This window comes from Nerophis ophidion, linkage group LG08 (assembly GCF_033978795.1).
Source record: "Nerophis ophidion isolate RoL-2023_Sa linkage group LG08, RoL_Noph_v1.0, whole genome shotgun sequence".
In the NCBI taxonomy this organism is placed as follows: Eukaryota; Metazoa; Chordata; class Actinopteri; order Syngnathiformes; family Syngnathidae; genus Nerophis; species Nerophis ophidion.
Window position 1 is genome coordinate 64,962,889 of NC_084618.1, and position 26,803 is coordinate 64,989,691.

Here is a 26,803-nt window from a genome sequence, read left to right on the forward strand (position 1 = left end):
CACATGGATTTAGGATTTATTATTGTAACCATAACAATAGGGTGACTCTCTTTATTTTAACCATCAATTCAATCAGAACTTATTTTTTATTTTTAAATCACAGGCAATAGTTATAATAGTGCACTTTTATACTTAAATTATGATACAGACATTTTTTTAAACACCTTATTCTACTGTCCCTTATGGATGGAGAATAGTTTACAATCTTGGCCACATTTGGGTCAGTGACAGTGAAGGTGTCGTGTGTGTGAGAGAAGATGAACGATGATGATGGTGAGCAATCATAAAGTGAGTGATGAAGTGCTACACAACATGTGAGGGGGGACACATTGCTCAAAAGGACGAGGCGGAAAAAGCAAGAGGTGAAGCCTTTTAGAGTTTCAGTAGCGTTCCTCTGTTTAGACCTAAAAGTTCAATCTGCAGCAGCTTATTGTTACTCAGCCATCATCCACCAATCTCCCAGAGATAAACATGGTGAATGACATGAACAAAAAAATCCCTCCATACTGCTATCAGTGTCTTAGACATTAAAAAAAAAGTGCTAGAAAAACATTTATGGAAAAATGTTTTGTTGGCATATCTTTGCAAATAAATTAATAAATAGATGGCTGTATACGTGAATAAATATGTAAACAAAACAACCTAAATTAGCACTCATTGGACAACATCCTGGACATCTGTTGCATATTGTGCTGTATGGAAGACTGGTGATGAGTATCAGCTAGTCTATTAGAGTACTTGAGGAATACTACATGACCATATGAGTCGCCGTGATGACTATAAACGCTGTGTTCTGAAAGGCTTTGCTCGCTTCTCCTCGTTCCAAAGTCCAGTTCAAGCAGGAATGTGAGAAAGTGTATAGATGAATATCCTGTTGTGTGTCCTTCATGGGAATACTCGGTAAGGAGGAAAGCTTGACGAGAGAGGCCAGGAATGTCTTTCTCTTTCAATGTGAGACAAACAGCTCTGATGAGGTTCATGGAAATATTCACACATAGTGTTTTTTTCTCTCTCCATAGAGTAAGTTCATATTTCTGTTGAAATTTAAAAAAAATTCTTCAGAGCAACAGGAGTCCAATGCAAAAATGGAAAATGCATTAGTTCATCTTGTCTCTGAGTAGAAATAGCAAGAAAGAAAATAATACCCAGTCTGTTTCATCTTTCCAGCACGGACGCATGTCTGTCTTTGCTGCTCTCGCTGCATGTCCTCAAAGGAAATAAATAACTAAATAAAAATATATTTTTCACATTCACTTACTTAGCTTACTTGGTTGGTTTTCTTTGAGTCAGTGTCGGCCGCTGCCTTCCTGAGCAGATCAGCTCAAGCCCACTCGGAGAGCAGGCCAAAGGATGCTAACGCTGCAGGTTTAATTAGCCGCATGTTTTAGTATGGACTAGTAGTTGCATGTTGCCTGAGAGTGACATGAACACACACAGGTTCATTTTAGGAGTGAGAGCCAAGACAACACGCTTAATTCTTTTTGGTATAAAATGCTGTAGTACAATGCTATGGTGGCCCAGCCTATCGGGTCATATCAGCTTCCTTTTTCAGGCGGATTTGCTAACTGGCATGCACATTGGCGCTTCAAAATCCTAGTTAGGACTTTGGGAAGCTGTATCTACCATGGATACCACACTACTCATTCACATAGTATGTTTCCATTAAAGGATGATCCCATCTTTTTCATTTAAGGGTTAGAATCCAGGTAATCCAAAGGATCAAAACCTTTGCTCAAAACAAAACACAACGGGGAAAGGCTCAATCCTTGTTAATATCTATCTAGCCAAGGAAGGATAGCAGAAGTGTGTGGCTCGCATGAATGCTTGGAGATGAAGTTAAAAGAGTTTTAGTATTGGTTGGGCATCCTGCTGCGTGCTTGCACTTTGCAACCTACGGTTGAGATTGAGTTCCGTTGGTGGACAGCAGTCGGGTTCTCTCTTTCGCTGAGCCTCTGCGCTGCAGAACTCCCCCGCTGCCTCCAATGCCTGCGGCATCTGTTCGGTCGCCCCACTCGCACCTGTCGCCCCCACCCTCTGAGCGCCTCGAGTTTTGGCGGGTGGGGGTCCTGTGGGGTCGTCCGTTCTTCTCATCTGGGAAAGGATCAGGAGACGAGAACAGAAAAGTAACTTTTATGTACACATGCTATACTTAATTTTGAGGCAATATGAAGCTCCGATTAGGAAAACAAGTCAAAACCTTTTATACATCTATAGCCTTTTTCTGTGTTGATTGGAAAACAAGTCAACACATTTTATACATCTATAGCCTTTTTCTGTGTTGATTGTTGTTTGTATATCTGTGTTGGCCCTGTGATGAGGTAGCGACTTGTCCAGGGTGTACCGCGCCTTCCGCCCGAATGCAGCTGAGATAGGCTCAATGCTCCCCCCGTCACCCAAAAAAGGGACAAGCGGTAGAAAATGGATGGATTGAGGTATGCTAAAGCAGCAAAAAACGACATTGTGTTAAATGAAGAGTTTCCTGAAGCTATCTCTGAGAGTTGATATAATAATGTAACTGCATCATAAAGCGTACGTGAACTCCATGGTGTTTCAGGGATGAATAGTCTCTCCTATTGCTATTGTACTATTTTTTTCAGCTATAATTACATTAATCATTAGTAATGTAGCAGCCTAAAAATATAACATTTACATAATACAAATCAACTACAAGCTTCCCAAATTATGTAGTATATTAAGCATGATGAGTTGAGCATATGTCACCATGTAGCCCCACTTTTAACTCTTTTTTTCAAACGCTTATTGCAAAAGCTTTTTAAGTTGACTTAGGGACGGCGTGGCGCAGTGGAAGAGTGGCCGTGCGCAACCCGGGGGTCACTGGTTCAAATCCCACCTAGAACCAACCTCGTAACGTCTGTTGTGTCCTGAGCAAGACACTTCACCCTTGCTCCTGATGGGTGCTGGTTGGCGCCTTGCATGGCAGCTCCCTCCATCAGTGTGTGAATGTGTGTGTGAATGGGTATATGTGGACGTAGTGTCAAAGCGCTTTGAGTACCTTGAAGGTAGAAAAGCGCTATACAAGTACAACCCATTTATTTATTTATTCATTTATAGTAATTCATTATTTTGTCATTATTTTGACTTACTAAGTCATTATTTTGACTTGGTTAATTACTAAGTCAAAATATTGAAGTCATAATAATGACATACTTGGTATCTCAGGTAAGTAGGACTGTTTTGTGTTTTAAGATATACATCGCCATTCAGCAAATGGAGCGATAAAAAACTAAATTGTAGGCTTCTTGGAGACGTGATGGCAATAGCCTGAGTTACACTATTCTTTACACCCACCCACCTGTGCCGGGCAGCACCAACTGGGAAACACTGTACCACTGTACATGTTGGTGTGTTCGCAGCATTCAAAGCCTGTTTTATCGTGTTTCACACGTAGCATTTAGTAGGCTATAAGGCTAGCTAGCTGCAGGCTACAAACAACATCCATCCATCTGGTTGCTGGGGGTCAGTAGAGCCTATTTTAGCTGCTATCGGGCGAAAGGCGGGGTACACCCTGGACAAGTCGCCACCTCATCACAGGGCCAACACAGATAGACAGGCTACATTCACACTCACATCCATTCACTTGGGACAATTTTAGTGTTGCCAATCAACGTACAGTATTTTTGAAAAAAGCATACCGTCTGTTTACATTTAGTCATGGGTAAGCACAAAAATGAGTGAGTATTATTTTTGGAACAGCAGCACAGTGATCAAAGTATTCAAAAGTAATAATGGCTTATTTTTTCAGGCAAACATGCATATCAATAGAGGCTGGGCACCCTCACTCAATAACATAAGAGACACATAAGAGATGACAGCCGCAGATTAGGGGCAAATTGAACGGAAGACAAAGAGCCTTTACAGCCTCTGCATTCTGAAATTCTTCACCGGTATAAAAACTGACTGTTGACAAAAAATGGATATGTTTGGTTTCAAAAATGGTGGCAGCTTACTCAAATTTCTTGTTCATTGGATGTGCTCGTATGTATAAATTACACCAATTTTACCTTTTTTCTCTCTCAATGTAGTGATCATTTGGAATAGTGTACAACAGTTTGTCTCGGTACAGTCCCTTGATCTTTTATTTTGTACAATCCATTTTAATCCAGTTTGTTGCTGTCGCTCACATTACTGGGTGTACAGTACAGTCATGTAAACAAAAGTTTTGACAAGCAAAAATGATTACAGCTGCCTCACAATTAATTGCCTAATCACATGCCCTTTCGAGCCCTATAATATACATGCGAATCATTTTAAAAACTGCTTTTTATTAATTGTGATAAATTGTATTTTTATAGCTAGGGTACAATGTGGAAGCAGGCAATAATTGGAGAGTGGCATAAAATTTTTAATCAAAAGGTAATTTATCATCGATATTGTACAATACAGCAGCAACAGAATCAATGTTGTAATAGAATGTGTTTCATACTCCTGATACTTTAAATGTAGTTACATTGCACATAGTTTTATTATTTTACATTAAGGTACTACATAAATAAACTTTTAAAAGATGCATGTGTATATATTTCATGAGCTACATGATTTGCCATGATGCATGCACAATCTCACCAGATAGGGCTTGCACCAGGGGTTGATCATGGGAGCTGAGAAGTTGGGCTTGGATTGTTTCCACCACTCGTCTGAACCTGCGACTTGGACCTAAAGATGCACATGAAAATGTTAATTAACAGCAGTGGTTATTGTACCAAACATTATTACTGCATTTCCAGAGCATAAAGCATAAAGTTGAAGTTTATGGTGAAGTTTAATGAGGAAAACAATGCTGTCATGATCCCATATGACAGTTTTGACTTTGTTCACAATTTTCCTGTGTTTTGTATAATTTCCTGTCCTGGTGCTCGAGCCTATTTAGTCTCACCAGAGCTGGATCATTGCGCTTTGTACCTTGACAAGTATTGGTCTTCTGTGCATTTTCATGCTGTGCTAGTTTGTTTTGCACTACCTCTGTTTTCCCAAAGTAACCATACTTCTTTCCTGCACATTGCTCTGCATCCTTGGGTTTAGACCAGGGGTCGGCAACCTTTACCACTCAAAGAGCCATTTTGACCAGTTTCACAAAATAAAGAAAACTATGGGAGCCACAAGACTCTTTTGAAATTTAAAATGAAATAACACAGCGTACAAAGTCTTTTTTTGCTTTGTGCTATGTATCAACCAGGGGTCTCAGACACACGGCCTGCACCTTAATATGAAAATTTAATGTTAGCGCGGCCCGCGAGTTTTATTTGAATGCCGCTTGACAACATCACATTCCAACCATCTCAATTTTTCTGGGAGACTACTGAATTTCAGAGCAACTATTCTTTCAACTGTCTGCTGGTTTTTACTCTAACAACAATAATAAGGGTGTGTTATGATGACAATGCGTTTAGCGCCCTCTACAACCGTAACAAACAGCTTACCAGCCCATTCATATGTTGTATGAGGCTTCTGCAGACACACCTAAGCGACTGCAAGGCATACTTGTTTAACAGCCATACAGGTTAAACTGAGGGTTGAGATATAAACAACTTTACCACACTTACTAATATGCGCCACACTGTGAAACCACACCAAACAAAAATGACTAACACATTTTGGGAGAACATCCGCACTGTAACACAACATAAACACAACAGAACAAATACCGAGAATCCCATGCATCCTAACTCTTCCGGGCTACATTATACACCCCCACTACCACCAAACCCTGCCCCCCCCCTGCCTACCTCAACTGAAGCACGGAGGGGCGGGGTAGTGGGGGTGTATAATATTAACACAGATACGACTGCATATACGGCGGATACTACAAATATCAAAAATAGTTTCTCTCGTTTTGATGAAATAACATTAGAAGAATTGTTACAACGTGTAAATGGAATAAAACAAACAACATGTTTACTTGACACACTTCCTGGGAAACTTATCAAGGAGCTTTTTGTATTATTAGGTCCATCAGTGCTAAATATTATAAACCTATCACTTTCCTCGGGCACTGTTCCCCTAGCATTCAAAAAAGCGGTTATTCATCCTCTCCTTAAAAGACCTAACCTCGATCCTGACCTCATGGTAAACTACCGACCGGTGTCTCACCTTCCCTTTATTTCGAAAATCCTCGAAAAAATTGTTGCAGAGCAGCTAAATGAACACTTAGCGTTTAACAATCTATGTGAAACCTTTCAATCCGGTTTCAGGGCAAATCACTCTACTGAGACAGCCCTCGCAAAAATGACTAATGATCTATTGCTAACGATGGATTCTGATGCGTCATCTATGTTGCTGCTCCTCGATCTTAGCGCTGCTTTCGATACCGTCGATCATAATATTTTATTAGAGCGTATCAAAACATGAATTGGTATGTCAGACTTCGCCCTGTCTTGGTTTAACTCTTATCTTACTGACGGTGCAGTGCGTCTCCCATAACAGTATGACCTCGGACTATGTTAAGGTAACGTATGGAGTTCCCCAGGGTTCGGTCCTTGGCCCTGCACACTTCAGCATTTACATGCTGCCGCTGGGTGACATCATACGCAAATACGGTATTAGCTTTCACTGTTATGCTGATGACACCCAACTCTACATGCCCCTAAGGCTGACCAACACGCCGGACTGTAGTCAGTTGGAAGCGTGTCTTAATGAAATTAAACAATGGATGTCCGCTAATTTTTTGCAACTTAACGCCAAAAAAACGAAAATGCTGATTATCGGTCCTGCTAGACACCAACCTCTATTTAATAATACAACTTTAACATTTGACAACCAAATAATAAAACAAGGTGACTCGGTAAAAAAATCTGGGTATTATCTTCGACCCAACTCTCTCCTTTGAGTCACGCATTAAAAGCGTTACTAAAACGGCCTTCTTTCATCTCCGTAATATCGCTAAAATTCGCTCCATTTTGTCCACTAAAGACGCCGAGATCATTATCCATGCGTTTGTTACGTCTCGTCTCGATTACTGTAACGTATTATTTTCGGGTCTCCCCATGTCTAGCATTAAAAGATTACAGTTGGTACAAAATGCGGTTGCTAGACTTTTGACAAGAACAAGAAAGTTTGATCACATTACGCCTGTACTGGCTCACTTGCACTGGCTCCCTGTGCACTTAAGATGTGACTTTAAGGTTTTACTACTTACGTGTGTGTATATGTGTAAGTGGCAACACAAAGTGCTTAACATAAAATAAATAAAAATAAAATCAATAAAAGACAGAAGAAAACCCACAAACACAACACTATTAACAATAACAAACAGCATCTTTGGAGCATCCACACTAGGCAATAACTAAAATGAACACCATCCAAAATATATTACAAAACATTATGAAGTATATTAATAAATGTAATATAAATAATACATAAATACATGAATAAAACATAAAATAGAGAGAATCCATCCATCTATCCATTTTCTACCGCTTATTCCCTTTCGGGGTCGCGGGGGGCGCTGGCGCCTATCTCAGCTACAATCGTCAATAAATAGAATAGGAAATAACAGAACATAAATAAACATACAACATTTTAGGAGGGTTTGAAATGATCAGTAAAAAGCCTGATTAAATAGGTGTAGCTTTAACCTTTTAATAAAAAAATATCAACAGGCTCTGCAGGCGGATCCACAGGTGGGGGGCATAGTGGCTTTATGCCGCCTCAATTTGAGTCTTTGTTCTGGTATTTGGTAAAGTTAAAAGTTTGTGTCCAGAAGACCTCAAGATCCATCAGGGTTGATACAGTAAAAGCATAGATAAGAAGGCGCAAGGCCTTTGAGACATTTAAAGACTTATAATAGAACTTTAATGCCGACCCTGAAGAGGACATGGAGCCAATGCAGCAACTTTGAAATTGGTTTAATGTACTCCCGCCCTCTGGTCCTCATCAGCACGTGCACCTGCGTTTTGTAATAATTGTAGAATTCTAATATTTGTTCTGGAAAGACTAGAGACCATTACAATAGTCTAAGCGACAGGAAATAAAAGCATGCCTTAGCATCTCTGTGTTGGCCTGAGACAGAAACGGGTGGACTCTCTTTCTCTGTCTCTTACTATTGTATTTTGATATACATTCTCTTAACTTACCTGATATGAGGGTGAACGTCACGCTGTAGATTCCCGTCTCTCTCCTGCCCTCCCTCTCGGCCCTCTCCCGGTCCCGCTCTCTCTCGCCCTCGGAGAAGGCAATATCCACCTGAAACTTGACGGGCTTCTGGAAGACGGAAGGGCCGCCGGAGGACTTGTATTCGGCTCTGAAGCTTGTCTGGGAGATGACGCTGTGGCTGAGCGACGGGATCTGTGTGGTGGGGAGACAGAGAAGAAGCCGAGAGACCGACAGACTTACGAGGCGGGAGAAGTACGGAGGGCCGACGTGAGTGTAAAAGGGAGACAAAGGGTGAGGGTGAGGAGAGGAGAGAAAGAGTGAGCCGTGGGCGAAAGCAAAGTGATTCATCAACATGCAACTTGTGAGCAAGACTGAAAAAAAGAGGACACAGATATAAAAACTGAGATGAAGCGCATAGGTCAAGAGAGTGAATGTGAATAAGGCCAAGCTAGTGAGCATAGTGATATGTGACAGCACAATAAATACTTACAGACAGGAAAGCGTGGACAATGTCGGCTTTGACAGAACTCAGAGGTTTGTCTCTGATCACCACAAAGATCTGCTCCTCTTTTTCCAGGCCAATGAAGTTGCCAAACCATGACTTCTTAGCCAACCTATTAGGGCACAGGTAGCAGAAATAAACAAGAGGAGAGCAGGAATTTGGACATTTTAACATTTAGGTGACTTACTCAGGGCTGGATTCTGGTGTTAAACTGGACATGTCTTCTGATGTTGGAACTAAAATAGACATGTTTAATTACATGTGCAATTCTGCATATAATATAGATAGAATTGGTACACTTGAGAACCAGTATCCTCTGCAGTGGACATTTCTGTTTTGCATTACAAATGTTTCATGAATTTGTAAACGACAAAGGAAACGTAATGTCAGCTGCAGAGGATGCTGGTTCTCAAGAGGATATACAAGGCTGTTCACCTTGCAGTTTGCGGCGATGGAACCGAGGAGAACCCAGCAAGTTGTTCTTAAAAGAATTCAGGCGAGTTCTCCAATGGGCGGAGCTGCTTGCCGCTATCCCGCTACCTCCTGGGCTGGAGGGCGGGGTCAGCGAAAGAGAGCCCACCCCGCCCCCTCCCTCTGCCCGCGAGGAGGATGAGGACGAGGAGGAGGAGGGTGGGGTGGAGGAAGGGTGGTGAGGGTGGTGGACAGGGGTGCCCAAAGGCGTGGGCAACGGAGAGCCCTGGGGAGTGACCTGTGGCACAGAGTGGGCAGAGTTTGGGTACAAGGTCTTAGTCACGGACTTAAGGACAGATGACGAAGGGAAGAAGAAACGGGGAATGGGTGAGAGAAGCGGAGAAGGGGATGGGGAGCGGGAGGATGGGTTGTGTCGAGGCAGGGATTTGATTGGCTGGAGGTGAGGCCGTTCGGTGGGTCCCTTGGTGGGCAGGGTCTGGGTCTTTGGATGGGGGGGAGCTTTGGGCTTTTCGAGGGCCCGTGTTGTGCGAGGTGTCGTGACGCTTCCCTGTTTGGGCTCCTTTGTTTGGGGAGTAACGGCAGCAGAGATGACATCTGATTGGCTGAAAGTGAAGATGGGGCTTTGATAGGACTGGGGAGTGGGTTTTGTGGGGTTTGGGGCAAATGGAAAACAAGAAAGAGAGGGGATGGAACATGGAGAAAGAAGGATGGAAATGAATATCATGCTTCATGACAGAAGACTGCATCTTGTGAGTTGTGAAAGTGTCCAATGAAAGTCTAACCGTGACAAAACATTGATATCATACAGTGACAGTTGTGGTAGAGACAGGTGCAATGATTCAATTACTTTCCTAAATACACGCATACATTAGCTGTTCATGCAAGGTATGGAAGAGAAGTGACATGAGCAGAGTAAAAAAGTGAAAATGTCACACAAACCTGCCGAATGAGGTTTAACCTGAGGAGCTTGATTTGTGATAATGTTCAAAAATAATTAGAGGAGATTGATACATGGGATGTTTCTGGACGTTAGGTGTGGTTTTAACAAAACATGTGCAATGTAATCATTTTCAAAGTATTCTTGTACAAAGTATCTCTTAGAAACTTTACATCAGGGAGATAACAATGTTAATAATAGACTTTGGCATTTTGTTCAGCCATTGCCAGCAAGTAGAGCAGCAACAGCTGAGTCTTACCCTGGGACTACTGAGTGGGCTGGAGGAGAGACCAGTGGAAGCTCCACTCACTGAGCGAGACCTGAAGGTGCATCAAAACAGCTCATTCATTAAAATGTACATAATGTTGTATTCCACACAGAACATAAGTTGGATGTACTGTACCTCTGACTGTGTGCCGTGTCCAGGGCCCTGCGTGGAGGCGTGGGAGACCCCTGTTCAGTGACACTCAGCACCTCCAGGCTCTTCCTCTCTGGACGGCAGCGTCCATGTCGCGTCAGCATGGGAGAGTCAACGCGCTTTCTAGGAGGATCTGCACAGTAACCAGTAAAAATCCCGAATTTGCATACATTTATATGGACATCCTCGAGCAGACATCCTTAAATCAAGACTACAAACATCCCAAAATAAGATAGTCAGGCTACTTCTCAAACTTCCACTACAGATCTCACCTCACTCCTACCCACTTCACCAAAGTGGTCTTGCTCAGCATGGAGGACAGAGTTAAACAACTTGCATTGAACCTCGTATACAAAATTTGCTACACCTCCCTGATACTGATGTACATGTCAAACTACTTGACCGCCATAACCACAACACTCGGGGGAGTTTCACAAATCACATCAAACCCAGATTCCAATCTAACAAGGGTCTTAACTCATACTCCTTTAATGCCACTTCAATATGGAATTCACTCCCAAAAGGTGTAACAGAAAGTGCATCCCTGTCCTCCTTCAAAACTGCGCTGAAAGAGCACCTTCAAGCGGTTTAAAATTTTACCTAAAACCATCCAAACCCTCCACATCCCACCCTCGGATTGTAAATAATTGTATATGTTTTCTCATGCTCTCTGAGCTTCTACCATTCACGGCTTGCAGTAAATATACACAAAAAGTCGGGACCTACATTTCTACATTATTATGATGCCTATAGTGACTCTGTTTTAAACATTATTTTGCATGATGACTGTATTATGCTGATAGTGTACCCCGCCTAACGCCCGAATGCAGCTGAGATAGGCTCCAGCACCGAAAGAGACAAGCGGTAGGAAATGGATGGATATATTTGTACCATGAATGGATTACCGAGTACCCCGACTTAAACAAGTTGCAAAAGTTATTCAGGTGTTAACATTTAGTGGTCAATTGTACAGAACATGTAATGTACAGAGTAAACTTTACATCATCAAATAATGTATTCTCTTCCCTCACAATCTGCTAATAAAAAGCTTCAATGAGTGAATTAAAAGGACTACTAATCATTCTGTATAGTTGCTATTTGTATTTTGGTCAGAGTTATATTATTCAAACCAAAAAAAAACAAGAACACCACCAGCTGGCTTATGTTAACAATTGTGGTTTAACAGAACATACATATTTTTTAAATTTTCCATATTTTTAATATTATTATCTCAATATAATAAATTGTTTGTCACTAAGGGCAGTCAGATAACAAACCCACACGCAACAAGCAACTAACAATTTGCAGTCATGCTTTTGTTGCAATAGACCAGGGATCACGAACCTTTTTGAAACCAAGAGCTACTTCTTGGGTACTGATTAATGCGAAGGGCTACCAGTTTGATACACACTTAAATAAATCGCCAGAAATAGCCAATTTGCTCAATTTACCTTAAATAAATATATATATATATATATATATATATATATATATATATATATGTAGGTGTGGGAAAAAAATCACAAGACTACTTCATCTCTACAGATCTGTTTCATGAGGGGTTCCCTCAATCATCAGATGATTGAGGGAACCCCTCATGAAACAGATCTGTAGAGATGAAGTAGTCTTGTGATTTTTTTCCCACACCTACATATTGCGCTCTACCACGGTATCGAGCACTATTCTCTGGATAATCCAATCAAGACACATATATATATATATATATATATATATATATATATATATAAATGAGTATTTCTGTCTGTCATTCCACTGTACATTTTTTTTCCTTTTACGGAAGGTTTTTTTTGTAGAGAATAAATGATGAAAAAAAACACATAATTGAACGGTTTAAAAGAGGAGAAAACAGGAAAAAAAAGAAAATTTAATTTTGAAACATAGTTTATCTTCAATTTCGACTCTTTAAAATTCAAAATTCCACCGAAAAAAAGAAGACAAATACTAGCTAATTCGAATCTTTTTGAAAAAAATATAATTTATGGAACACCATTAGTAATTTTTCCTGGTTAAGATTAATTTTAGAATTTTGATCACATGTTTTAAATAGGTTAAAATCCAATCTGCACAAATTGGACCAAGCTATGTTTCTAACAAAGACAAATCATTATTTCTTCTAGATTTTCCAGAACAAACATTTTAAAATACATTCAAAAGACTTTGAAATAAGATTTAAATTTGATTCTAAAGATTTTCTAGATTTGCCAGAATATTTTTTTTGAAGTTTAATCATAATAAGTTTGAAGAAATATTTCACAAATATTCTTCGTCGAAAAAACAGAAGCTTGAATGAATAATTAAATTAAAATGTATTTATTATTCTTTATAATAAAAAAAAAAATACTTGAACATTGATTTAAATTGTTAGGAAAGAAGAGGAAGGAATTTGAAAGGTAAAAAGGCATATGTGTTTAAAAATCCTAAAATCATTTTTAAGGTTGTATTTTTTCTCTAAAATTGTCTTTCTGAAAGTTATAAGAAGCAAAGTAAAAAAAAAAATGCATTTATTTAAACAAGTGAAGACCAAGTCCTTAAAATATTTTCTTAGATTTTCAAATTCTATTTGAGTTTTGTCTCTCTTAGAATTAAAAATGTCGAGCAAAGCGAGACCAGCTTGCTAGTAAATAAATCAAATTAAAAAAATAGTGGCAGCTCACTGGTAAGTCCTGCTATTTGAGCTATTTTTAGAACAGGCCAGCGGGCGACTCATCTGGTCCTTACAGGCTACCTGGTGCCCGCGGGCACCGCGTTGCTGACCCCTGCAATAGACTGTACATTCAATGATAGACAATGTTAATAGCTAAACTTTGTCAAATCACTTTTAGCTGATAAAACACTTTAACTAATATATGTGCGTGAAGTACTTGGGGCGTAGTTAATGTGCTTAAAGCCAGAAGAGAGTGCGATATAATGCTTAAAACACTTTCAAAGGTTAGCATCCTTTGGAAGTGAAACAGCTGCTTGAGGTTAACAGCATCCCTTTAAAGAACTGTGGAAAAAGCTAAAAGTATCTTCAGCTTCAGCTTCCCTTTAGAAGTAAAGCTATACTGCCTCCTAGAGACTGACCAGCATCATTGCGTGGAGGCAAGTCCTCGTCCTCATAGCTGGGGTAGCGCTCTTTCCTGTCAAGTAGTAGGTAATAAATCATCTTCTCTTGGTTTTCTCTGAAAGGAACAAACACAACAAATAAGACACAGTCGTTAAGGAGTTCAGCGCTGTACAAGAAAAGTGAAAAGTTTTGCTTAAAATTTGACCATCTGGTCTCTTCTAAAAACAATCAGTCAATACCTTTAACAATAACCCAATACAAAATTATTTATGTTTTCAAAAGGAAGAACCTGACTAATTTGATTTTTTTGAAACAAATTTTAAAGAACAGCTTTCCTTTTTTATTTACATTTTTTGTGGAATGGCTGCCTGAGTTCAAACGGGCCTCCGTTGTTTCTATTCAAGTCGTCAGCTTCTTTTTATTAGCTGTTAGGTTAGTACGCTTACTAGTAAGCATTTTTTGTGCCGGCTTGAGCAGCTCTATCAACATGATTTTCTTCATCTATAAACATCCTCAATCCTATAGAACATGAGTCCAAATGAAAACCACAATTTGGAAAGATAGCAGGCACTTGTAAAGAGCGCACCTTGAAATGGAATTAATTATAAAACATGAGTTAAAGCCTTGGCTAAATTCCTTTGTAAAAAAAAATTATCTTAGCAGTTTGGAACAGGCCTAATAAAAACCAGATGGCGCCAAAAACATCCTAAAATTATACTCAATTTCATTTGAGGTACAACTGGCCTTTAAGTAACCCATTTGTCATATTTGGGATTGTGAAAAAGAATTAAGGGGTGGCTTACTCTTCACATTGCAAATCCCGCGTGAGCTTGACCCTGTCTCTGAAACAGCCCAGCGAGTGCATGCTGTCAAGCACATCTGGGTCCAGCTCAGTCAGGGATAAGATTCGCCTCACACACACTCTTCTGGGAGGAGGCTGCTCAGGACAAGGCTCATTACGACCACCCCTGGGACACACACACACACATGCGTGTCATGAGTATAATGAATGTGACTGAATATGATGTAGCATCACTTAAAAATAGTACTTCACAGAAAAATGACTGTATACTCACAGATACCAAGCATGTTTCTGAATAGTCTCAAGCTGTAAGACAGACAAGAGGAGAATGGTAATATTATTTTTTATAGGGGTAGCACACAGTTGAATCTTTTTCACTTTTGTTTCTATATTCTTGTTGTGTCCCTACTCGCCCCTAGTCGTTCTAAAAAATCTTATTTTTAATGATGTCACTTCATGGGCATGATACGGCATCTGACCCACTGCTAAGCAGATGAGCTTGCTAAGGAAAGGCTTTGCTTCCATCTTGAAATAAAGTCTGGAAATCTTCCAACTATCCTGCATAAGTGGGAACTGTAAGTTTGATGATTTTGATTATAGTCAAAATATAGGCTAAACTAGCATGAAGTCGCTGTTAAAATGTTAGTGTTATGCTAGCACTTTAGCTCACATAGCCAGGGATGTCAAAGTGGAGGGGCAAATGGGGATGTGAAACTACTTCGTATATATCCATCCATCAATCCATTTTCTACCGGTTATTCCCTTTGGCGTCATATATGTTAATATAAAATAAATATAGCCATGAAATTTTAATAATAACTTTGCTTCAATCGAAAGAGAGAATGTATAACTACTTACACCTCCCTATCAAAAATGCAAAATGTTTAATTCTCCTTGAATAGCAGCAAACCTAGCATGGAACACTTCACTCAACACAGACATCATATCGTTATCAAAGCTCACCCTTAAGCAGTCACACGTAGCACCATAATTTTGGGACAAGGATAAAGTGATTGAAGAAAGGTAAAAATACATGAAACCTATTTAAATAATAATATAACTAATATTGATTGATTGATTGATTTGTTTCTGTTGGATTTCTATTTGTTTCTCAAATAGTCACATCTAGTGTTAGATTGGTCAGATCCTTAGATCTATTTATTTTGTTTTAAGTTTCACATTTGCATCTCATTGCACATAATTGTTGTGCATTCAAAGGCCATGAATTAAAGTTATAAAATGAGATGTCACTATTTTTTAAAGATAGTTGGAGACTTAACCTCCAAGAGATGCACTACTGACATCATTGTGTATTCGTATGATTTGTACTAGCCACTGATAATAATCATGTGAATCAGACAATCTCTGCTTTACATTGTTTACAGAAGTAAAGGTAAATTTCTATATTTATACATACACATTTCAGTTAATAATGACTGGTTATATTATTATTTAAATTATTATTCTGGTAACTTTGTATGGATTTCATATTTTTTGCTAAAAAAAACTAAACTAAATTACTTAGAGGAGTTTATGTAGATATGTTTTTTCCACCTTTGAAAAGTCAAAATCCTTACTCAAGGCTTTAAATGAGTTTTAAAAAGAGGTTTTCAACAAAATCCGTGCAATATGTAGTTTTATAGTGCATGTTAACATATAAAATGTGTGTGTATGGGGCGGCGACATTGGGTTTAGGGTGGGATGGAGGGCCTATCAGGAGAACCCATGTATGGAGCCAAGAGTGTGGTGCTACCCGTCTATACTTACTATAACTGTCTTTTATGTCCTCCTGTCACACCCTCTAATGTTTTTATACTGATATATGGCATCTACTACGATAAGGGCAGTTACAGTGGACGGTATATGTAAAAAGTGGATAAGTGCACAATAGCGCTTCTTCGGAGGAGAAAGGTGTACATAAACACAGCTTATTAACAAGCTTATTATACAACCACTTTTAAACCGTCTAAATTCTAACAGGAAATGCCACATTTTGTCCAATACATGACTATAAAACCAAGAACACTTTTTCAATATTGCTATTAAAAGGTGTGTCCATAGAGTGGATATGTGGATGTGGGTATTACCCATAGTCACATACCGTTAGTCGCTTTTCAGGGTTGACCTCAATCATGCCCTTGAGGAGGGACTGGCAGTCCGGGGGTATGAAGTGCGGCATGTGGAACACGCCGCTCTTTACTTTCTCCAAGAGCTGCCGTAAATTGTCATGGTCGAATGGCAAGGCGCCCTGGCAAGGGTGGAGAGCACAAAAGGGTGGTCAATAAATGGGAAAAAACTGAACTCCAGACTTTTATGGCCACAAAAAGACTTACCACCAGCAGAGCAAAAAGAATGACACCACAGCTCCATACATCTGCTCTCCTACCATCATACTTCTCTCCCTAGCAAAGACAGAATCCCATACGAGCCATAACATTTATATAAAAGCAGATGCTATTTGGCACATAACAGGAAATGTGTTTTTGGCACTGAAAAATATCACTTACCCGTATGACTTCAGGGCAAGCGTAATGTGGTGATCTGAGGTAAAGAAGATTGTTTGCATTATTTCATGTGCATTCCAAAAAATTTGATGTCTGGGTTTTTTTCGCAGCATATTTTTTCTGACTGCACTCACCCGCAGCTAGTCTCCAACAGACTGTCTCCCACCTGGAGGGATGCCATGCCAAAGTCAGCGATACGGATGTTGTTCTTCTCATCCAGCAGCAGGTTCTCAGGCTTCAGGTCTCTGTGGCTGCATCAGTGCATAAATAATGACTGTACAGTTTAAAGAAACGTCGCCCTTTTAGGAATTATTACTAGATGATGTACTCAAAAACTGTCCTTAGAAAATGTGTTACACAACCTACGCCAGGTCAAAGATCTTCCTAAATAATCAAGCATAACATTCAACCACTTAAACAAATGTTGTTTAGAAATGCAAGTAAATTACTATAATTTGATTGTTGATGCCATAATCAATAATTATATACTTTACTATCTTTTGCTTTAAAAAAAAGTTAATATACAAGAACAATTATATTTCAGCACTAAATATATAATTTAGGTTAAAGGGCTTATAGATATTAGCTGAGATGGGCGCCAGCACCCCCCGCGACCACAGGAGGGAATAAGCGGTAAAAAATGGATGGATGGATACATAGTATAATGATCTTTGTAGTATTCACTAATGATGTTCATTTAGGGTTATATTTTAGCATTAAATGTATAATTTTATATATAATTTAACTTAAAGTTTCTATGTAGTACAGTCGCTGCTCGTTAATCGCTGCTGTGTACATGACCGCGATAAACTAATTTCCATCAAAAAAACAGTTTACAACCTTCTAAATATTTGTTCAACATCATTAGAGCCCGTTGGATATTTGACTAACAGCCTTTAGTCAACTTTACACTCTTTTAACCAATATAGTGATGAACACAGTACTGAACAGTGCGGTATGATTGGTTTGGTCTCCTCTCATGGCCAATACTACTGTAGAATTTATATTTTTAGTTCATTTAGTCACTTTTTTATGCTTGAAAATGCAAAATTTACGCCAAACATGTTGAAAAATGTGCTTTAAAAAAACAGCAATGTGGTAAAGCCACTAAATTTGAAGCGGGCTGCGGCAAGAAGCGACTGTATAATGATTTAGGTCATTACAAATGTTTATTTATGTGTAACCTGTGGCATAAACCCTCATTTGTGTGGTGGTCTAAAACATTTGTTAAGGGGGAACAGCTCTTTTTTTTTTTTTTTTATTTATTCTGTAAGTATGTAATACAGTGCATTTGGAAAGTATTTACAGCGCTTCACTTTTTTCTTCACATTTTTTTAATGTCACAGCCTTATTCAAAAATGGAATAAATTAATTTTTGTTCTCAAAATTCCACACAGAATTCCCCATAATGACAATGTGAAACAGTTTTTAAGATCTTTTTGCCAATGTATTACAATAATAAAGCAATAAATCACATTCACATAACTATACACAGCCTTTGCTCAATATTTTGTTGATGCACCTCTGACAGAAATTGCAGACTCAAGCTTGACACACCAATCTCTGGGGAGATTTACTTACTCCTTTTTGCAGCACTTCTCAAGCTCCATCATATTGTATAGGAAGCGTCGCTGCACAGCGATTTTCAGATCCCTCCAGAGACGTGTAATCTGATTCAAGTCTGGTCTCAGGCTGGGCCACTCAAGGACAGTTCCAGAGTTTTCCAGAGTTGTCTATAAGCCTTTCTTTTGATACCATGGCTTTGCGCTTAGGTTCGTTGTTCTGCTGAAAGATGAATCGTTGCCCCAGTCTGAGTTCAAGAGCACTCTGGAGCAGGTTTTCATCCAGAATGTCTCTGTACATTGCTGCATTCTTATTTCCCTCTGTTCTGACTAGTCTCCTTGTTCCTGCTGCTGAAAAACATCCCCACAGCTCGATGCTGCCACCACCATGCTTCACTGTAGGCATGGTATTGGCCTGGGGATGAGCAGTGCCTGCTTTTCTCCAAACATGACACCTGGCATTCATGCAAAATAGTTAAATCATTGTCTCATCAGACCAGAGAATTTTGTTCATCATGGTCTGAGAGTCTTATAGGTGCGTGTTGGCAAACTCCAGATGGGCTACTATGTGCTTTTTTACTAAGGAATGGCTTTCATCTGCCTACTCTACCATACAGGCGTAATTTGTGGATTGCTGCAGAGATGGTTGTCCTCCTGGAAGGTTTTCTTTTCTTCCCAGAGGAATGCTGTACCTCTCACAATGTGACCATTGGGATTTGATTGATTGATTGATTGATTGATTGATTGATTGATTGATTAATTGATTGATTGATTGATTCAAACTTTTATTAGTAGATTGCACAGTAAAGTACATATTCCGTACAACTTACCACTAAATGGTAACACCCAAATAAGTTTTTCAACTTGTTTAAGTCGGGGTCCATGTAATTCAATTCATGGTCACCTTCCTAACTCAAGCCCGTCTTCTCCTATTGCTCATTATAGACGGCCGGCCAGCTCTCGGAAGAGTCCCGGTGGTTCCAAACTTCTTTCATTTCCGGATGATGGAGGACACTGTGCTCATTGGGACCTTAAAGGTAGAAGATATTTTCTTGTACATTTACCCAGATGTGTGCCTTCAATCAACCCTGTCTCAGAGGTCTAATGAAGATGTTTTCAACTTCATGCTTAGTTTGTGCTATACCATGCACTGTAAAGTTGGTGACCTTACATATAGACATTATATATGTGTCTTTCCAAATCAAGTCCAAATCATGTCCAAACAACTGAATTTACCACAGGTGGACTCCAATTAAGCTATAGGAACATCTCAAGGATGATCAGTTGAAAGAAGATGTACATGAGCTTGCTTTTGAACCTAATGGTAAAGGCTGTGAGTACTTATGTACATGAGATTTCTATGGGTTTTTTTGTTTTGTTTTTTTATTAATTTACAAAAATCTCAAACACTAAAGTTTTCACATTGTCATTATTGGGTGTTGTGTGTGAAATTTTGAAGACAAACATTAATGTATTGCATTTTGGAATAACATAACAAAATGTGCAAAAAGTGAAGCGCTCTGAATACCTTCCAGATCAGGGGTAGGGAACCTATGGCTCTAGCAGTGGTCCTTAACCTGGGTTCGATCGAACCCTAGGGGTTCGCCGCTGAGGTCAATACACACCCAACTCATCGTGTAAATAAAAACTTCTCCCTATGTATACCCACGAACAATTTTCCCTCTAATTTTCCATCTGATTTGCAGGTGTGTAAATTGTTGGGAGTTCATGCACTGTGTTGGTGTTGTTCGTTGAACAAGGTGATGTTCATGCACGGTTCGTTTTGTACACCAGTAAAAAAAACATAACTTTGTCTTGAATTTGAAAAAAAAAAAATACATTTTTGTTTTCACTAAAGAAGGGTTCGGTGAAGGCACATATGAAACTGGTGGGGTTCGGTACCTCCAACAAGGTTAAGAACCACTGCTCTAGAGCCAGATGTGGATCTTTTGATGACTGCACCTGGCTCTCAGATAAATCTTAGCTGACATTGCTTAACACGGTAAGTAATGAATAATTTTGCTGGTATTCACAGTGTTAAAAATAACGTTCAAAATATAAAACATTCTCATGCATTTTAATCCATCCATCCGGTATCTACCGCACCTGTTCAAGAAGTCGCATTAATGGTAAGAAGTATTTCATTTATTTTTGGTTAGCTTCAATATAACATTGTTATTATAAACAGAAGAAGAGACTTATTATACTCTGAAAATGTTGGTCTTACTTAAAAATGCACGCATTTAGTTGTATTCAGTCTTTAAAAAATATATTATATGGCTCTCACGGAAATACTTTTTTAAATATTTGGCTTGTATGGCTCTCTCAGCCAAAAAGGTTCCCGACCCCTGTTCCAGATGCACTGTTGGGGGCATTTATTTATTAAACTGCAGAAATCGTCTGGTTAGTTTGGGGTTGGGTTGAGGGCCTTTAAATCTACATATTTCTGTGTTTTTGTTTTTGTTTTTAAATACATTATAATAATAAAAATACATATATTCCTTTTCTATACCGCTTACCCTCATTGAGGGTCACAGGTATGCTGGAGCCTATCCCAGCGGATTTCCGGCAAGACACAACCAAGGCTGGTGGCTATCCAATCGCAGGGCACATATGGACAAACAACAAAATAATAAACAATTTCTATAAATCATTTGATTATTTCCCAGCCAAAAATATATTATACTTAAAAATTAAGTCAACTATATATATATATGTATATATATATATATATATATATATATATATATATATATATATATATATATATATATATATATATATATATATATATGTGTATGTATGTATGTATGTATATATATATATATATATATATATATATATATACATACATACATACATACATACATATATATATTTTTTTTTTTAATATATATATATATATATATATCACTGTCAAACTCCTCACTCATGTTCTCTAATTCTTTTTTCAAATCCTTGACAGGTCAGTTCTGAAAGTTTAGCATGTCCGAAATGCTTTGACCTGCATTTTTTTTTTTTAACTTCAGCTTCACAAATGCGATGTCTGTAAGCAGTGTGTGTTGTGGTTAAGAATTCTCCAAGGCCGTATCAGATGTCCTACCACCTGTTTTTCTCTGTTTTTTTTTTTTATTTAAATTACATATTCGGTCTAAGTGACCATCTGTACAAATGACTAAAAATTACGGAGCAAAAGCACTTGTAATGCAAGAACCAACCAAATGGAGTGACTGTGGCAGAAGTCCAGAGCGGAGATGATCTGCCTGAAGAACTTTCTGGCTTCTTTGGGCGTCAGTCTGCCTTTTTTTACCAGGTAGTCAAACAGCTCCCCTCCTGACACATGTTCCAATACCAGGTACCTGCAGGCATTGACAGAAGATTTTTTTTTTAAATTTAACAAACACTTTTTGGCAATGAATAGTAAATAAATGTTAATAAAATAGTAAATATAGCTCTCAGTTGTATGTAGTTCAGACTATGACCAAGACACTGTTGTTAAAACCAATACTTTTGGAATATGCCAGTCATAAGGGAGTATTGACTAACTTTACTCATTATGTTGTGCAGCTGTGTGAATAGAAAACAGCATGTGGGTGGTGTTTTTTATCATCTTTGTCTCTAGCAAAGGTAAAACCATTTTTATTTTTTAACCTTTTTATACAAGTCCTGCATGCTTTTATTTCAAGTCGCCTGGACTACTGCAATGCACTTTATGCTGGCATTAGCCAAAAAGCTCTCTCCCCGTTACAGTTAGTCCAGAACGCGGCAGCATACATTTTAACACAACGTGAGCATATAACCCCAATTCTTGATACTTTGCACTGGCTCCCTGTTCATTTTATAATTGATTTTAAAATCTTGCTTTTTGCTTTTAAAGCTTTGCATGGACTGGCACCTCATTATATCTCGGACCTCATCCAAATTTATACCCCTGCGCGCGCTCCGAGGTCTGAGAGACAGCTCCAGCTTATGGTGCCCAAGACGAGACTTAAAACCAGGGGAGTCAGGGCCTTCTCTGTGGTCTGCCCTACGCTCTGCAACACTCTGCCCCTCCATGCTCTAACTGCTCCCACAGAGTGTTTTAAGTCTCGTCTTAAGACCCACTTTTTTATTCTCTGGCTTTTTACACTACGTGCGTTGTGTGGTCCTCTGTGTTTTTAAATTTTGATTTCTATTTAGGGCAGCACGGTGGGGTTAGTGCATGTGCCTCACAATACGAAGGTCTTTAGTAGTCCGGAGTTCAATCTAGGGTTTGGGATCTTTCTGTGTGGAGTTGGCATTTTCTCCCCTTAACTGCGTAGGTTCCCTCATGGCAATCCGGCTTCCTCCCACCTCCAAAGACATGCACCTGGGGATAGGTTGATTGGCAACACTAAATTGGCCCGAGTGTGTGAATGTGAGTGTGAATGTTGTCTGTCTATCTGTTGGCCCTGCGATGAGGTAGCAACTTGTCCAGGGTGTACACCGCCTTCCGCCCAAATGCAGCTGAGATAGGCTCCAGCACCCCCGGCGACCTCAAAAGGGACAAGCGGTAGAAAATCGATGGATGGATTTCTATTTATTGTTTTAATTGGTTTTACCCTTTAAAGTCATTTTTAATAATATTTATTTTTATATTTATTTTTTGGTTGTTTTTATTCAGTCATTGGTTGCGCCCAGGAAAACATTTGAATATCCATCCATCCATACATCTTCTTCCGCTTATCCGAGGTCAGGTCGCGGGGGCACTAACCTAAGCAGGGAAGCCCAGACTTCCCTCTCCCCAGCTACTTCATCCAGCTCTTCCCGGGGGATCCCGAGGCGTTCCCAGGCCAGCCGGGAAACATAGTCTTCCCAACGTGTCCTGGGTCTTCCCTGTGGCCTCCTACCGGTTGGACGTGCCCTAAACACCTCCCTAGGGAGGTGTTCGGGTGGCATCTTGACCAGATGCTCGAACCACCTCATCTGGCTCCCCTCGATGTGGAGGAGCAGCGGCTTTACTTTGAGTTCCTCCCGGATGACAGAGCTTCTCATCCTATCTCTAAGGGAGAACCCCGCCAAACGGCGGAGGAAACTCATTTCGGCCGCTTGTACCCGTGATCTCATCCATGTGGTCATGACCCAAAGCTCATGACCATAGAAAGGATAAGATCACATTTGAATATTGTTCTTAATATTGTTGTGCAGCACTTTGGAAACATTTTTGTTGTTTAAATGTGCTGTACAAATAAACTGGATTGGATTGGATTGTGTGAATACTGTAGAAGTGAACTCACAGGTACTTGTTATTCTCGTATACATCGTGCAACTTTAACACGTGCGGATGCTCAATCAGTTTCAGGATGGCGATCTCCCTCTCGACCTGTTGGCAGAAAGAGAATAATGTTGAAGTTAGGACTGGGCAATATATCGATATATACGATAAATCGCGGGTTTGTCTCTGTGCGATATAGAAAATGACAATATCGTAATGTTCGAGTATACGTTCTCACGTAGTTGCTTTTAGCTGCGGGCGTACACTTCAGGCTCTTTTCACTCTTTCCTTCTCACAGACAAGCAGGCGCAAATTCTTACATACGTCACAAACTGTCACGTCATACGTCACATACGTATACACCCTTGCAGAGCAGAGAGGTAGCATACTGGGCTACGTTAGCTGCTAACGTAGCCGTACGAGAGAAAGAAGGTGCTGATCTGGTAACAATGAAGGAAGACTTAATTCCCAATAGAAACAGCAGGGTTTCCATCGTCTGGCGGTGGTTCAGCTTCAAGTGGGGATATGTCAAACAGACAACCGTAATTTGTCAAGTGTGGGGAAAAAGCGTTGCTATAAAAAGAAGCATTACTGCTAATATGTAGCATCATTTGAAAAGTCACTTCGCTAGAGATCGAAGAGAAATTCATAACTGTAGTACCCTACCACATAGTGAAGGACGAATACTATATGATTTCCTAATACGCAGCTCATTTTTATTTGACACTTAAAATGTCTCTGACAATCTTGCACTTAATGTTTTGGAAAAGACTTGAATGTTTGTGCCATTGCTTAATAACTTTAATAAATACAGTTTTGGTCAATTGACTTAGTTGTGATTTCCTTCTCTGCATGAAAGTTTAAAAGTAGCATATATGAATGCAGTATGAAGAACAATGTTTTAATGTATACACATATAATCATCATACTGCTGTAATTATATGCATCAAATTTTCATTCAAGGCCAAGGCAAAATATCGTAATATATACCGTACATCGCGATATGGCCTAAAAATATTGCGATATTAAAAAAAGGCAATATCGCCCAGCCCTAGTTGAAGTAGTATTTTCACTGAGTGAGTCTCAAACTTTACCTTCATCAAAACCGACTCGGACAGCTTCTCCCGGTTGACTATTTTAATGGCGACCTTCTGAGCCGTGATGCAGTGGATTCCCAGCTTGACCAGTCCTAAAAGACGACAAAAAAAGACCGGTTATCTTGTGTTAAAATGCAGCCTGACCATGCCATCACCGTCCACTCACCTGTCTGCCCCTTTCCCAGGGTTTTTTCCAGTCGATAGGGCCCAACATATTGAGCGGACTGACTCAGGGACAGCTCCTTACTCATACTGCTCTGCTTGAGGCACACTTACACTATTATTGCAATTATTGAGAGCTTATCCGGGTGTTATTGTCATATCTGGAGATATGGAGGAAAGTCTATAATCTCCATTTAAACCCTGACGACCTGCGCTTGTGGAGAGTGCTGATTAACAGCTCGGTAGTGCTGGCTTGAAGCGGACAGGCGGACACGACAGAGGAATAAACGTAAACATGGCAAACTAATGAGTTGAAGCATTAGCTTATTTGCATAACTAGCATCTAGTTAGGTAGCTATATGACGGCTGTTAAAAGACGCATTCAGAAGTATCACATTGAACCATCAAAGCAAACAATGAAGCACTGGTGACTATTTATTTCGCTGTCAGGCCTATTTTGTTTGTCTCCTTCCAAGTGCAACAACACGCGAGTTAGTGTAGCCTCGCCGCCGCTCTCCCACACAGCAGCGAGGCTAGCTTTAGCTTCGGCGCCCTGACCCAGCGGCCGCCTGTCAGAAGAAGCGACACCGCCTCAAATTGTGCGCCACCGAGAAACGGCTACACTTGTCGGGACACGGACGCCTCATTCCCTCAAAAGGTGGCGAAAAAAACGCATTCCGGCGTCGTGTAAAGTCCTCCTGCCCTCCCAGTCTGCTCCCCCCCGAGCGCTCGACTCTACATCCCTGAGAGTATAGCCCGCCGCCGATATCACAGCATCTTCTCCGCACAGGTGCACGCCGCGATATCCCCACGCGATTTATCGACCACTTTCGCTGCAACTGAGAGTGGATGAGCTGTATAGGCCCTGTTGTATCACACTCCCCTGGCGTTTCTTGTCGTAAATCGATGATTTCTCGCCTCTCTTCCTTCCTTCGCATCACTCGCATCAGCATCCGGGTCCTTCTCCATCCTTGCGCCTCGCCTCCTCCCAAGCCCCGCCCCTCCTCCCTCCTGCATCCGAGCCATAAACAGGCCTCGCAAGTGGCCAATGGGAGACGGATATACTGCGCATCTGCTCAAAACGCGTCACCGCAAGTCATTATTTTACAAACATCCATCCATCCATCTATTTTCCTACCGCTTATTCCCTTTGGGGTCATGGACAGACACTCACATTCACACACTAATCAACCTATCCCCAGGTGCATGTCTTTGGAAGTGGGAGGAAGCCGGAGTACCCGGAGGGAACCCACGCAGTCACGGGGAGAACATGCAAACTCCACACAGAAAGATTCCGAGCCCGGGATTGAACTATAGGACAACTCAGGACCTTCGTATTGTGAGGCAGACACACTAACCCCTATACCACCGTGCTTCCCCATTTACAAACATCCGTCCATCCATCTATTTTTCTACCGCTTATTCCCTTTGGGGTCATGGGGGGGCGCTGGTGCCTATCTCAGCTACAATCGGGCAGAAGGCGGTGTACACCCTGGACAAGTCGCAACCTCATCGCAGTGTCAACACAGATAGACAGACAACATTCACACTCACATTCACACACTAATCAACCTATCCTCAGGTGCATGTCTTTGGAAGTGGGAGGAAGCCGGAGTACCCGGAGAGAACCCACGCAGTCACGGGGAGAACATGCAAACTCCACAAAGAAAGATTACGAGCCCGGGATTGAACTATAGGACAACTCAGGACCTTCGTATTGTGAGGCAGACGCACTAACCCCTATACCACCGTGCTTCCCCATTTACAAACATCCGTCCATCCATTTTCTAGCGCTTATTCCCTTTGGGGTCGCGGGGGGCGCTGGTGCCTATCTCAGCTACAATCAGGCAGGTGGACAAGTCGCCACCTCATCGCAGGGCCGACTCTCGCTACTGTGTTGGATCCACTTTGGACTGGACTCCCACGGTTGTGTTGGATCCACTATGGATTGAACTTTCACAGTATCATGTTAGACCCG

General features: G+C 40.3%; 1 protein-coding gene across 6 annotated transcripts; it reads right to left on the reverse strand.

The window, feature by feature from the left end:
* On the reverse strand, positions 1 to 26,803 carry brsk1a (BR serine/threonine kinase 1a). 6 transcript variants are annotated; one of them, XM_061909371.1, is made up of 19 exons: positions 24,830 to 26,800; positions 24,661 to 24,755; positions 23,589 to 23,674; positions 21,552 to 21,692; positions 16,906 to 17,022; positions 16,775 to 16,808; positions 16,601 to 16,669; positions 16,369 to 16,515; positions 14,542 to 14,573; positions 14,269 to 14,433; positions 13,483 to 13,580; positions 10,384 to 10,531; positions 10,240 to 10,300; positions 9,047 to 9,674; positions 8,799 to 8,847; positions 8,600 to 8,723; positions 8,091 to 8,301; positions 4,585 to 4,674; positions 1 to 2,091 (listed from the first exon to the last, which is right to left on the reverse strand). In XM_061909371.1, exons 1-19 carry the CDS (start codon positions 24,912 to 24,914, stop codon positions 1,892 to 1,894), a joined length of 2,580 nt encoding a protein of 859 aa, XP_061765355.1. In that variant the 5' UTR covers positions 24,915 to 26,800; the 3' UTR covers positions 1 to 1,891. The 6 variants fall into 6 exon arrangements, with proteins under 6 accessions (XP_061765355.1, XP_061765354.1, XP_061765359.1 ...); XM_061909370.1 differs by having other exon boundaries at positions 1 to 2,103; positions 24,830 to 26,797; XM_061909375.1 differs by having other exon boundaries at positions 9,047 to 9,320; positions 24,830 to 26,796.

Bases quoted from the DNA above. Each gene is read 5' to 3' on its own strand.
- brsk1a (XM_061909370.1), bottom strand. From the start codon at position 24,914: ATGAGTAAGGAGCTGTCCCTGAGTCAGTCCGCTCAATATGTTGGGCCC. The intron at 13,581-14,268 runs GTAAGCCACCCC...TGTTCCTTTCAG, and splicing joins CGGGATTTGCAATGTGAAGA to AGAAAACCAAGAGAAGATGA. The intron at 9,675-10,239 runs GTAAGACTCAGC...CCCACTCCCCAG, and splicing joins GCCCACTCAGTAGTCCCAGG to TCCTATCAAAGCCCCATCTT.